Raw genomic sequence first — 13,358 nt, 5'->3', positions numbered from 1 at the left:
ATATATAATGAAATGGAGTTTCTAGATCAAGATGTTCTTGAGGTATGATGATGTAAAGCACATTTAAAGAATGAAAAGTTGGTAGTTTTTCCTTTATAAGTTTTATTAAAAATGGCTTGTGCAACTCAACTCAAATGTTCCCATACTGTCTTCTTTCCCAGAGTTCACATAATGAAATTCTGGCAGAAAAGAGGTTTGTTTAGAAGGTTTCCAAGACTGATCTTACAACAACAAAATTTTCATAACCTTAACCAATGGAGTCATTCCCAAGGGTCAATAATTCTGGAGCAGTTGATATTCTGATAAGTGTGCAAAGACTTTAGGGTCAACCCTCCTGGTATCAGTGAACAAACAAAACTGAAATCTCAAGTAATAGCAGCTTGGCAACTGTAGAAACACTAAAGTAGTATTCTTACCAAAGAGATAAAGGAGAGGGGAGGCAAAGATAGCAGGATTCATCTGTACAAAGCTGTCTTTGATGATGAGCAAACATCAAGCTTGTAGTGGCATGTAAAGATATGGACCAAATTCTAGGTCACTGCTTTGGGGAGATTAAAGACTGAGGCTTATTCTATAAAGGTGCACAATATCACCTCAAGCCCTATTAGACTGGGATTCAATTCCTGCCAGTTTACATTTTGCTCCTGTAAGCTTCTTTGATGCATATGACAATCCACCAGGAAATGGCTGCCTTGGAACGTAGAAATCCCATCTTTGAAGCTCAAAGTGAAATAAATCAGCTGTCAAACGTCTTGAACTTTCTGGTTCTTTCTAAATAGTTTTAAATGCCTGTTTAACATCCAAATAAAATACCCTTTCCTCAACACATTTAGGATCCAGACTAAGACCAATCAGGACCTTCTTTTAATCACTTGAGGCTAAAGTAATTCAAAGTTGTTGGTTTGGGTTTTGTTTTGTTTTTTTAAGTTAAATATTGACTGACTTTGAGGTTACACAACTTTGAGAGGTACTGTAAATTTTAAATACACACACTACATATCATACATACCCATGAGCTAGACTTATCAACCATAAAAATATCAAGAGATTGCCAAATACAGTGCAAGGGGTTTCGAGGACAATGAGACAGACAAAAAACAAAAAGATATTACAAAATAGGCCACAATTATTAATGAAAATAACCACAGATCATGGTAAGAGAGTATAAAATACAGAAAAGAGAAAAAGGTTTGGTGGTCCTAATAACCAAATTATTTTTTCCTTTGTGAATATATCAAAATGTATAAAGGCATATCAAATTCAGATGTGAACAGCCACAATACCTCTTGGAATTAATCTGCCTACGTCTCATACTCATATGAGTCACATGTCATAAATATGACTTTAATTCAACCTTATATTGTTGTACCCAGCAATTTCTGTAAATTCATTCCATTGGCATACTGTAAATCTGTAAGGGATGGTCATTTATCCGCCATGTAAAAATAAAGGAACTACTTACTGAAAGTGTTAATCTCAAAACCATTTATTTTTTAATATAGATAATTCTCAGGCTTAAGCCTACCAGTAAATTTTGCGGATCACACTGTTTAAGAAACATTTCAAAATCAGCAATGCCATATCTATCCCACTGACAAATAGTGACCCATAAATAGAGGCACCAGACTGAAGCAGTTTGAATTGCCTTCCTAACTTTCAGCCCTGTCAGGACTCAAAATATTAATATTTAGCTATCCATCTGCCACCAGAGGATGTAGAGACTCTAAATGTTCAGTTCCGACACAACTCTGAACCAACGGAGGAGCTAACAAAGGGATGGGAGAGTGTGTGTGTGTGTGTGTGTGTGTGTGTGTGTGTGTGTGTGTGTGTGTGTGTGTGTGTGTGTGTGTGTGTGTGTGTGTGTGTGTGTGTGTGTGTGTGTGGTGTCGTCGACAGCTCCCACGGCAACTTTTAGGTGAACACGTGATACCTCTTCTCATGGGGCTTGGTAGCGGTGGCTCCCTGCTGAGGTTGTTGCGACATGGAACACGGGATCATGTGGTGCTGTGACCCTGTACGCTATATCACAATGACTCTCATTTACACTTGGCCCGACAGCCCACCAATCATGATGGTCAGCAGCCAGGCCAAACCTAAATAGCATTGCAGTCCCCTGTGCCAATTCACAATGCTCGGAGTGGGGAGGTAGGCTGTCCCGCAGGACAGGAGCCACTGCTGTTAGGTGAGTGTAGGGCAGCGCTCTCTCCAGCTCCCCACCCTCATCAGGGTCTCCCTCCCACACCAGACTGAGATTAGACGGTGGGGCAGAGGATGATGATGTGTGAATGGTCAGTGCCCGGATTGCAAAACCTGGGTCTACCATTGCTCTGAACACAGCCTTTAAGATCAGGTACCTGAACATTTCACACATTCACTCTAGGTCTTTTCCCAAGCCTACTAGATCACTATGAAGAGCTGAACCAATCTGAGATTCTGAAGATAAGGGTTATATAAGGACATGGAAAGATGGTACACTGGGCCTTGATTATGCAGAGTTAATGTTAACTGGGTTTTTTCCATTGACCTGAATGGGAGCAGAATAAAGCTTTTGCTGATGAAATTCTCAGAGCTTACTGAAATAGATTGGCAGTTTGGTATGATCGGTAGAGGGAAGTCAGTCCACTTGCAGTTATGACAACTCTGGCACATAAATAGAACACTTTCTTACCGAACTATAAAGGAAAATACAGATTGCCAGACCAGATGTAAATCTAAGTCCAGTGTTCTACCTCTCACAGTTACCAGTACTTCAGAGCAATATGAAAGAAAATGTCAAGGATGATTAAAATAACTTCCCATAGGGGTAGTTTCTTTCTAAGCCCTAGTGGATGTCTTATGTGTGAAATCAGGATTTTGTTTTAAATATACTTTACACAGAATGTTATAATATAAGTGTCTGTACAAATGTCTAACCTATTTTTGAAACCTCTATCCTCAAAAAATATCTTGCAGCAATGAGCTCCACTGATTAACTATGTGCTATGCAAAAAAAAAAAAAAAGAAGTATTTCCTTATTATTTCATGTCTTCTGCAAGTTTTCTACCTAATTTTTCACTCCTTCACCAAATCATTAATACATATTAGTACAAAACATTGGGGCACTACTCCTGACCTTTTCCCATGCTATAAATTGACCATTGTCCCCATTCTTTGTTTTCTGTCTCTTAGCCAGTTTCTAGTCTATCACAGCTCTTTGTCAGCACTCTGAGTACTTAATAGCCTATTGTGAGGGACTTTGTCAAAGGCATTCTGAAAGTCCAAGTAGATGCCAGCTGGTTCTTCACTATATATAGCTTTACTGACACACAAAGCAGTTAAATTTTCATTAATGCAACCTGCGCCCATTTGAGCAAATTATTATTTACCTTGTAGTGCGGCTACCTGAATCACCATTATTTGAATTGGGTTCTTTTTTGACAACTTCATTAGCATATGAGCTTTCATTCCTAAGCAGGGCTTTGATGCAGTACACTTTAGTGCTTGTGTAATGCTATTTATTTTTGTTTGAGCAAGGAATTGCACCTTGAAAAGAAAAATTTAAGCCATGGTTTCTGATCTTGGGTGTGTCCATCCTAAATTCTATTAGGAAGTAGCTTATAAAACTGTCTGAATCACCCCTTTGGGGCTGAAATTTTTCAAGCCTGATGTCTGCCTGAAGAAATTTTTTATTTATTTTGTTTTAGTTTGAGAAAAATCAATTCAGCATTTATTTTTTTGTCTTTGTATGGAAGGAAAAAAAAAACTCACTGCACATTTTTCCCATTAAAAAAAAAAAGATTTTGCCCTTTATCTGAAAGGTCTAGTGCCAAAATGATCGCAGAAAGAAAACTGAAAATGGATAAGGAAGCTTGTTCCTAGGGAATAGGGATGCCTTGCAATGGCCCAGTTAAAACTGGTTTTCATTTAGAAGAATTAGCAGGGTTTGAAACAAATCATACTTGACTCAATGGCATTCTAAAGGGGCTGGGCTACATTTTACATGAACACATCACATTCTGATGTATCAAGATAAATGAAGTGTTACAACAGCTTTCCAGGGTTTTTCTCCTTCATACACAACTAAGCCCTGGTCTACATATAAAATTTGGATGGATGTAACTATGTCACTCAGGGGTGTGAAAAATTTAAACCCCTGAGCAGCACCGTATTTAAGCTGACCTAACCCCTGGTGCAGACACGGCTAGGTCAGTGTCAGCCTAGTTACTGCTGCTCAGAGAGATGTATTAGCTACAATAATGGAAAAACCCCTGTGCCGCTGGAGACTCTGTAGCGGAGACATACCCTAACTGCATGAACTCTGAAAGAGCGTGTTGCTTACACATTTATTGTTATAATTGAATCTTTTACATTTTGTAAAAATGGGAATATTATTGCGCTGGAAGTACAGAACACACTTACCAATGTTAATTTCATCATCTGTTTCAGCATCTCCAATACACTCAAACTGAAAATCCTGTAGCGACTGGGAAAATTTTTGCACTGCCATGGATAGATCTATGATAAAGAAAAAGGAAACAAGTCTTACAATTATTCCAATAACTATATCACAGTATATGCAAAGTCTCATATAGTGAGGTTATACTTTGCTTAAAAGATTTCCTTTCTTAATCTCACATAAAATAATCTCACATAAAATAAGAGAATACCATTCAAATCAAACTGCTTGCTATGCCTCAAAAAGTCACTGAAGCAAACTAAATTCCTAAATCCCAGCCATAACAAAGAGAATCGTATTCATACTGACGAATAATCCTCAGTTCTCGTTTTCTTGAAGCAAGAGAAATTAATACATGAACTGAAGCTTCAGTGGTAATAAGTAGTCCTAGTGTATGCAGTGGGGCTACTTGCAAACAAGGATGTCCTACATATACAAGGGTTGCAGGATTGGGCCCATAGGTTACCGTGAGTTTTATTTTAATATACTTCTCCCACAGTTAAAGTTTTCAATAGGGGCTTAACAGCTATTTTAAAACTAACTAAATATAAACACAATACTGTATACTGTTCTAGAGAAACTTTAAAAAAAAAAGATATTGAAAAATATATCTTCAATTACTTGCTCATTATGTATGGACTACTTTAGTTGAGTGGCATTTACAGTGACAACACACATCTGCACTTTAAAAAAAGGCTAAGTTAAACTTCACAGCACCAAGATTTGATCTCAGCAGTAAAGAATGTTCCAATACACAGCATTTATAAATATGGAGTAACCAGTATGACCAAAATATTCTTCTTTTTTTACAAAAATACATAAAGGTAAATGTAAGAAGAAAAGTGAGAATGCATGTATTAAGAATGATCAGAGTTCTATCAGTCTAGACAAAACATTGTTGAGGACTACCCTCTACAATTCTCATGAGACATTTGTAGCATCAGTTTGGAAGCTAGAAAAATGAAAAGACAACCTGAATTCTGACGTCTGCAATATCTAGACATACATCTTAGTATGGAAAGGGAGGAAAAGAGTTTTACCAAAACCCAAGTTAAGCACTATTTACAATGCATCACTGGAGTATACAAATCTGATTAGAAACTTTGTCCCAATGTCTTGTACTGATAGCATGTTCAGTTCCGTGCAGCCTACCGGAATAAAGGCCTTTACCTGAAGATATTCAAATCTAGAAGATAGATGTATGAAGTTGGGAAATCCAAAAGATGAGGATAGTTTACACTGGTTTTTAGCTAACTCTTTTGGGGCAACACAGAAGGTAGTGCATACTTTAAGAAAGACTTAAATGAAGAGAGGGTTTGGGGCATGACAATCTGGAATTGGGGTAAATGCATCAAAACAACAGTGGGAGGGGAGGACACAAAAGAGGAATAAAAAGGGCACGGGAGAACCTAAGCATTAGTGTTGGTATTTTCCTTTGAATTTCGCTTATGTATTAGTTAATTTTAATGTGCTTCAATGACAAAGAGGATTCCAATATAGCCATTGAAATCAGGGCTTAAATTCCAGACACCTACAAGCCAGGGATCAATAATAAAAAAAAGATTGAGGATGCCAATCGATGGAAATACTCGCTTTGTCCCAGTTGCTGGAACTCCTACTAAGGTGCTGCCCCAATCCCTGGTCAGTGCCTGGTTCTTTCAGATCGGCCTCTGACTGGTAGGCATCAAATTCATCAGATGCCACCCCCCCAACCTCTCATTATTTATTCATTTTTGCTTACAGCTGTGGTGTGCATCAGCCCTAAAGAAAATAAAGGGCCTTTTTAGAAAAGGCAGACATGAATAAATTTTCTTCTATTAGTAAGGAATGAAATATGGTTATCTAATGCACAGTTGTAGATACAGAAGTTGTCTACACAAGTTATCTTTGTAAATAAGAAAAGTTTTGGGACTGTTCAATCCTCCATTTGGATAAGCTATTTTTCTTATTGCCAGATGGTCGACTCTCCTGGAAGATTTAATTTGGTAGAAGACTTTTTTTAAAAAAAAAACACAGAAACTCGGAAGTTAGTGACTTTACAAAAGTTCTATTCTATTGAAATATATTTAATATGTATTTTCCCTTGTCTTATGGTTTATTTTAAATATAGGAAATACAATTGCTATGAAGTAAGACACAAGCCAATAAATCCAAATTATTCAGCCATTATTTAAAAAACATAATTTGGCAAATCATTTTCATTAAGCACGTATACCATTCTGTATCTATATTGCAACTATATATGTTTGTTTTGGATTAACAGTTATTCATTATTTATATGCAGTGTAAAACACTACAGCTTGCACTTTCCTTTGGTGAACAAAAGAAAATTTCCCCGGACATGAAGTCTCATCATTTTATCATTATAAATTCTATTTTCTCTTCTATAACTGACTTTCTCTCCTTCATATCACTCTGGCACTTGTTGCTCCAAAAAAAAGCACATCAGAAGTAGAATTACAGTTATTAAAAAGAGCGGCTCATCCGGTCGTCCCCCAACATGTAGAGCTATCGTGCTGTCTCCATAATGCACTGCATAATATGTTTTCTATTAAGAACAGAGTTAAGTATACACTTGCGAATGTACTGCAAGCTTACTGAATGTTTCTGGTTCCTAGGTGTATGAAAATCATCTAACGGTAGCAATGTATTATTTTAACAACTTAGAAGCAGTTCTGCTTTATACATCTGACAGCATCTTGTAAAGTTTATGCAGTAAAACACCTACTTTAGTTTCTTCTTTAAAATCTGCATCTATTACATTAACTTCTGACACTTACTTAATCTTAGGAGTCAATTGTTCTGTAGCCATGAGAAGGATCTATTCAGGTAGTTTATGTAAGAGCAAAGGACAAAAACAGAATTCCTGGGTTCTGCTACTGGCTCTTCCACCAAATTACCATAGGGTAAATCATTGAAGCCCTCCTACAGAATAGCAAAATTGCACTGAGGCATGATGTGAGGCTTAAATAATACTTGTAAAGGACTAAGATTCGACAAAAGTGCAAAGGATTAACCATTACTGTTAATATTCTGTGTCTGTAAATTCCTATGGACAGAGAGAACACATTGTACTGAACGTTTGACTTGGGTATTAGTAACTCTGCATAATTTTAGAACCAGCTGTTGATGTGGTGGATGTGCAAGGGAGGAGGAGGGTGCATGGAACTTCCCTCACCTAGTACTCCTCCCAAGAAAGCCTATTCTGCCTCCTAGAGCAGTGGCTCTCAACCTTTCCAGACTATTGTACCCCTTTCAGGATTCAGATTTGTCTTGCGTACCCTAAGTTACACATCACTTCAAAACTACTTGCTTACAAAATCTGACATAAAAATACAAAGGTGTCATAGCACACTATCACTGAAAAATTGCTTCCTTTCTCATTTTTACCATATGATTATAAAATAAATCAACTGGGATGTAAATAATGTACTTACATTTTAGTGTATAGTATATAGAGCAGTGTTAAGTCATTGTCCATGAAATTTTAGTTTGTACTGACTTTGCTAGTGCTTTTTATGTAGACTTATGTTGTAAAACTAGGCAAATATCTAGATGAGTTGATGTACCCTCTGGAAGGCCTCTGGATACCCCCAGAGGTAAGTGTACCCTTGGTTGAGAACCACTGTCCTAGAGGACAAAAATAACTCCCATTGAAATTACTCGTTTCCCTCAGGGTAGGGAGACTAGAGCTTCAGGTACAAGACAGGCAGTACTGTCCACTTTAAATCCTGATTTAGACTCACTAATTCTTGTTTGGCTAACTGCCTCAGAAGATCAGAATTCAAAATAAAAAAAGATGGCAAAGTGATGGGAAGGAAAGAGAGAATACTTCCAAAAAAAAGAGAGAAAGTCTGAGAAAAGCAATGGCTCCTTCTAAAAAAGGGTGTAAATCCGTTCATCATCCCAGTTCTTAACTTTGCAACCTATGCTTTTAGATCACTGTGATGGCCATGGAATAGTGTAATAATCTCAAAAAGAAACTGAGGTGTAATAATTATATGAACACTGTATATCAGTGGTTCTCAGCCAGGGGAACATGTGTCCCTTGGGGTACCCAGAGGTCTTCCACAGGGTACAATTGACTCATCTAGATATTTCCCTAGTTTTACAAGAAGCTACATAAAAAGCACTAGCAAAGTCAGTACAAACTAAAATTTCATAGACAGTGATTTGTTTATACTGCTCTATATAGTATACACTGAAATGTAAGTACAATATTTATATTCAAATTGATTTATTTTATAAATTATATGGTAAAATGAGAAAGTAAGCAATTTTTCAGTAATAGTGTGCTGTGACACTTTTGTATTTTTATGTCTTATTTTGTAAGTTTTATAGTTGAGGTGAAACTTGGGGGTACACAAGACAACTCAGACTCTTGCAAGGGGTACAGTAGTCTGGAAAGGTTGACAGCCACTGCTGTATATGATCTGGTCAGTGAGGTAACATTACTGCATAATTATGGAAGGGATATTAGAATTTCCTCTATGATGGTATTGATTTAACTTAACAAGGGGCTGTGGGAAGTACAAACAGGAAATCAATACAATAGATCTAGATAAGGACACCCCAGAACACACTTGAAAGACAAGGAGGCAAGCTGTTAGCATCAAGGACCCTGTCTCCAACACATTGCAAGACTTGGCTATCGAAGCTATGAGCCAGGAGAATAAAAGAACAGATTTAAAAATGTTATTAAGATGAGGTTTAAAAAAAAAAAGTGAACAATACAGAGTTTAAGCATAGAAGTTTCTGGTTATCAGGGAATAATTTACAGGTTATCCAGGGGTGTGAAGTTCGGTTTAAAATTGGATGGCGTAAGGAATACATAATCTGCAATATCCCCAATTGGGGATAAAAGGTTAACGGCTCAAAGTACAGACATTGAGGGTATGCTGTTCATATAATGCTTATGTTCAGGTGTGGAGTATAATGAGTGGATATGATGATGAGGATGGTTATATCTTCATTTGGTGAGATTTAACATTCAGCGAGTTTATGGTTCCAATTCATATGGTCCAACGGAAAAAGTCTCTCGGTCCCTTTCTCATAGTCGATGCACGATGTCGCTCCGGCTCACGCCTCCTGGTACTGTCAGTGGCAGGTGATGTGTTCGGTGTAGATGTCCCTGGACCATCAGATGGTGTCTGAGACCATTAGGCGCTGCATACTAAACAGTTATAAAGACTTTCTCAGGCAGGAGAAGATGGCCACTTGTCAAAAGATTAGGGTGACCAGACAGCAAGTGTGAAAAATCAGGACAGGGGGTGGGGGGTAATAGCAGCCTATATAAGAAAAAGACCCAAAAATCGGAACTGTCCCTATAAAATCAGGACATCTGGTCACCCTACAAAAGATGTACAGGGAGAAAGGCTGAGAGAGCCTAAAGAAGTCGGGCTTCCCCAGATCCAGAGAATAAGCCTCAGGGGAAAGCTAGATAACATCTTAAATAATAACAGAATGTAAGTGTTTCTCTGAAGTGCTTTTTTATAGCTAAATAATATTTTGCTTGAAGGTTATTTGGTCTCTTCTTATCACTGTCATTGCTCCCAGAGGGAACAGAACTGCAGGGTCTGAGCCTAAAGCAGACCTGCTGAAGCAATCACAGTGAGTACCAGGGGACTACCATCCAGTCAGAGTGGGGGAAAAAAATCACGTGATTCCATCCCAAGAGTGGTAATGGCCTGAGGCTTGAGAGGAGGTTTATTCAATGAGACCAGGAGGGTCAGAGGTACAGTTAGCCCACTAATTGTGACAACCACTAATGTTTAAAAACAACAGAACAGTCTAGGCAATGTATTAATTGATTGGGATTCTGAGAGGAAGAAGATAAAGAAACTGGAGTAGATGATAGGTACTAAGAGAAACAATTCCCTGCCTGAGTTTTGGCTTTAGACAGTGATTTTACTGAATGAAGAGGTTTCATTGCGAGTACACATTGCAATTGCTAGATTGTAAGGCACAGAATAATTTGATTAATACATCCACGTCTCAATATATTTCAAAATCAAGGATAACTTAGAACAGGAAAATGTATCCATGCTTGCCTGAAAATGTCCTTTTAAAAAAAAACAAAACCAAAAAAACAACAAGGTCCACAGATCCACTACAACGGTACTCCAACTTGGTTTTGCAGCTCAGGGACAGAAACAGACCTACCATTCACTAGCAGGAGGGAAATGTCCTACCTCCTGAAAGTTCCTTCCAGCTGAGATAATTTCCAGTGCCAGGCGAACTTAAATCTTCTTTCTTAAATTACAGATTGTATTAAATATACTTTGAGGAAAAAGTACAATTTCTCCTAGGGAAGGGCAGGGCACATTCCACCTAATGACAACAAACCCTAATCTATGGGTGTCAATTTCCATCTCTATTCTGGATGACCCATTTGTATCCAGGATCTCTTGGTCTTGTTACTCAAACAAAAGAAATTTTTCAGGTGAACAAAGATGGCATGAAAAACAGGAAAATATATGGTCCATTACAATGGGATTTTCATAGCACTGTGGCTCCAGGGCATGAAGCATGATCATCCTTTAAATGTGAACATCACATTGAGCTAAATTGTATATAAGTATTCCCCCCATTTTTCCCTTGACATTAAGGCATGGAGAAGACTTCTGCCAAAAGAAATAAAAAAAAAAAAAAGGAAAGGACATTGGCTGAGACTGAATGAAATAGAAGCACAATACTGGTCTCGTCACAGAAAGCTCACAATTTCTAATTTAATTAACCTCTCATCTGACTGGAGACTGTAGCCATAAGGAGACCTACTCTAATGGATCAGAAGCATACTGATGCCCTTTACAGTGGTTCAATCTGAATAGTACCGCCAAGGTCAGAGTGAGATTCCAAAGTCATGTTCTATGGTGCTGAAATAAGATCAGTCCTTACAGAAAATTGTAATGCTAGATTTATACAAAACTCCCTTGTCTCGAAGGTGCTCAGAACATTATGCTACAGAGAGTTGACCTTTTTGCTTGGACATTCCTACACATACAAAATAAAGCCCTCCTGGAGAAACTTAAGGTTAAGTTTTGCTGGTTTAACATGGGAGTTAAAGTATGGACTTTGGACCAGCCAATAGAAAAAAATTTATTTGCTAACTTCTGTTTTTGGGTACATTGAACTTCATCCAATTATTCGTTTTAAACTTTTCTGGTCCCAGTTGGAGTGCAGGCCTGCAATAGCAGACCTCCTCTGTGCAAGAAAGGCATCCAAATACCCAGTTGTAGATTAATCAGGCTTGAGAGCCAAAGCCTCTTCAGCCAGAAGGACATCAACAGTATCATTGCCACTTTCACGCCTATCATTTATACTGTCCTGGGGAAGCAGTGGAAGAGGTGGGAAGACACATAGCAGGGGCCTTGCCCTTGCTCATTCACCACCTCACATTCTGGGTCCTGACAAGTACTGAGGTCACAGGGCAGGTTATTTACTGTTTCCGGATGCAAAGAGGCTGATAACGAGCCACCAAACTGCCTTACGATAGGGCAGATTTTTTGGGGTGAAGGAGCCACTCTGCTAATATACAAATCCTACCACGTGAGTCCTGGTGTTCCTCTCCCCTTATGGTATGTCTACACGGCATTTTGGAGCCTGCGGGAGCAAACTTGCTGGCCCGAATCAACAGACTCAGGTTAGCTGGGTTTGTGCTAATGCTCTAAAAATAGCTGTGTAAACGTTGCCTAGAAGTTGTGGCTCAGTCTAGCGCTAGGCTCTGAAGCTTGGGGGGAGGGTGGGGGTTGGGGTTCAGAGCTCAAGGTCATGCCCAATCTGCAACATAAAGTGCTGTCTACTTTGCTATTTCAAGAGTGCTAGCACAAGCCTGGCTAACCTGAGTCTGTCAACCCAGGCTAGGAGGTTCACTATGAAGGGCTCCAAAAATCTGTGTATTAATACCCTGCGTGGATAGTGCACCTAGGACAGGAGAATTTTTCTCTGGGGTAGGGCTGATCATGTTCTTTCCAGTTATTATACAAAACCTATCAGACACAGTGACTGCCACAACCTGGGAGGGTCCATTATGCATGGAAGAAGCAATGCTTCAGGACCTCAATGAATCATTGTATTTCAGCTGCAGGATACTGGGCTTTCCTTTTGGTACCGGTTATGTTTGGACCCAGCAGAGAAGGAGATAGAGACAAAGCTGTCTGCAGTGCTCGCTTTATTGTTCAGGCAGCAAAAGCTGAAACTAACACGAAAGTGAGGCTTTCCACTGTGAAGTGGAGAGTGCTCAAACATTTAAAGGGACAGGACATCACAGTACCCACTTCTTGAACTAGACCAGAAAGATCCCTTTTGGGGGGGGGGAGAAGGAGAAACAACCCAAAACCCCCAAAAAAACAACCCACCCACATTCTCTGCATTCAGGAGTTGTGGGAGTGGATACTATACAATGGGAGCTAAACTTGCCAAGAGTTGAGATGCAGAGGGAATATCTAGATTTACTGATAGGTGCCCTAAAAACTCCAGATCACTGAAACATGCCTCTGTATGAGATCATAATTCCCTCAATAGACTCTTATAAGAATTAGATTTTTGTTTTATCTGACACCACTTGTTTTCCTTCATGGCAAGTCTTCTGTTAACATTCTACTGAGATGAAACCTTGCATCTGATGACATTCATCATCAGTCCAGGCCTATGACTGACTTCCCTGGCACTTGCTGAGGGTGCGATCCACGCCAACTTCCAGATCATTAATGAAGATATTGAACAAAACTGGCCACAGGACCAAATCTTGGAGCACTCTGCCTGATACCAGCTGCCAACTAGACATGGAGCCATTGATCATGACCCATTGAGCCCAATGATCTAGCCAGCTTTCTATCCACCTTATAGTCCATTTATCCAGCCCATACTTCTTTAACTTGCTGGCAAGAATACTGTGGGACACAGAGTCAAAAGCTTTGCTAAA

The 13,358-nt window shown here is 38.9% G+C and overlaps 1 protein-coding gene across 4 annotated transcripts in view; it reads right to left on the bottom strand.

Annotated features, from left to right (window-relative positions):
- ARHGAP42 (Rho GTPase activating protein 42) overlaps positions 1–13,358 on the bottom strand; it is a 295,871-nt gene that overhangs the window by 227,918 nt on the left and 54,595 nt on the right. For 3 of the 4 annotated variants that reach the window (XM_048843624.2, XM_048843617.2, XM_075126907.1), the window contains exon 2: positions 4,399–4,494. In XM_048843624.2, the coding sequence (XP_048699581.2) occupies positions 4,399–4,494 (96 nt within the window). Of the gene's footprint in view, positions 1–4,398; positions 4,495–7,215; positions 7,339–13,358 lie in introns of those variants that run through there. The other variant, XM_048843632.2, reaches the window with a different exon arrangement.

The sequence above is a fragment of the Caretta caretta genome, chromosome 1 (assembly GCF_965140235.1).
Source record: "Caretta caretta isolate rCarCar2 chromosome 1, rCarCar1.hap1, whole genome shotgun sequence".
NCBI classification, from domain to species: domain Eukaryota; kingdom Metazoa; phylum Chordata; order Testudines; family Cheloniidae; genus Caretta; species Caretta caretta.
Note: the sequence above shows the minus strand (reverse complement) of the source record. Positions and strands in the feature narration are given on the sequence as shown.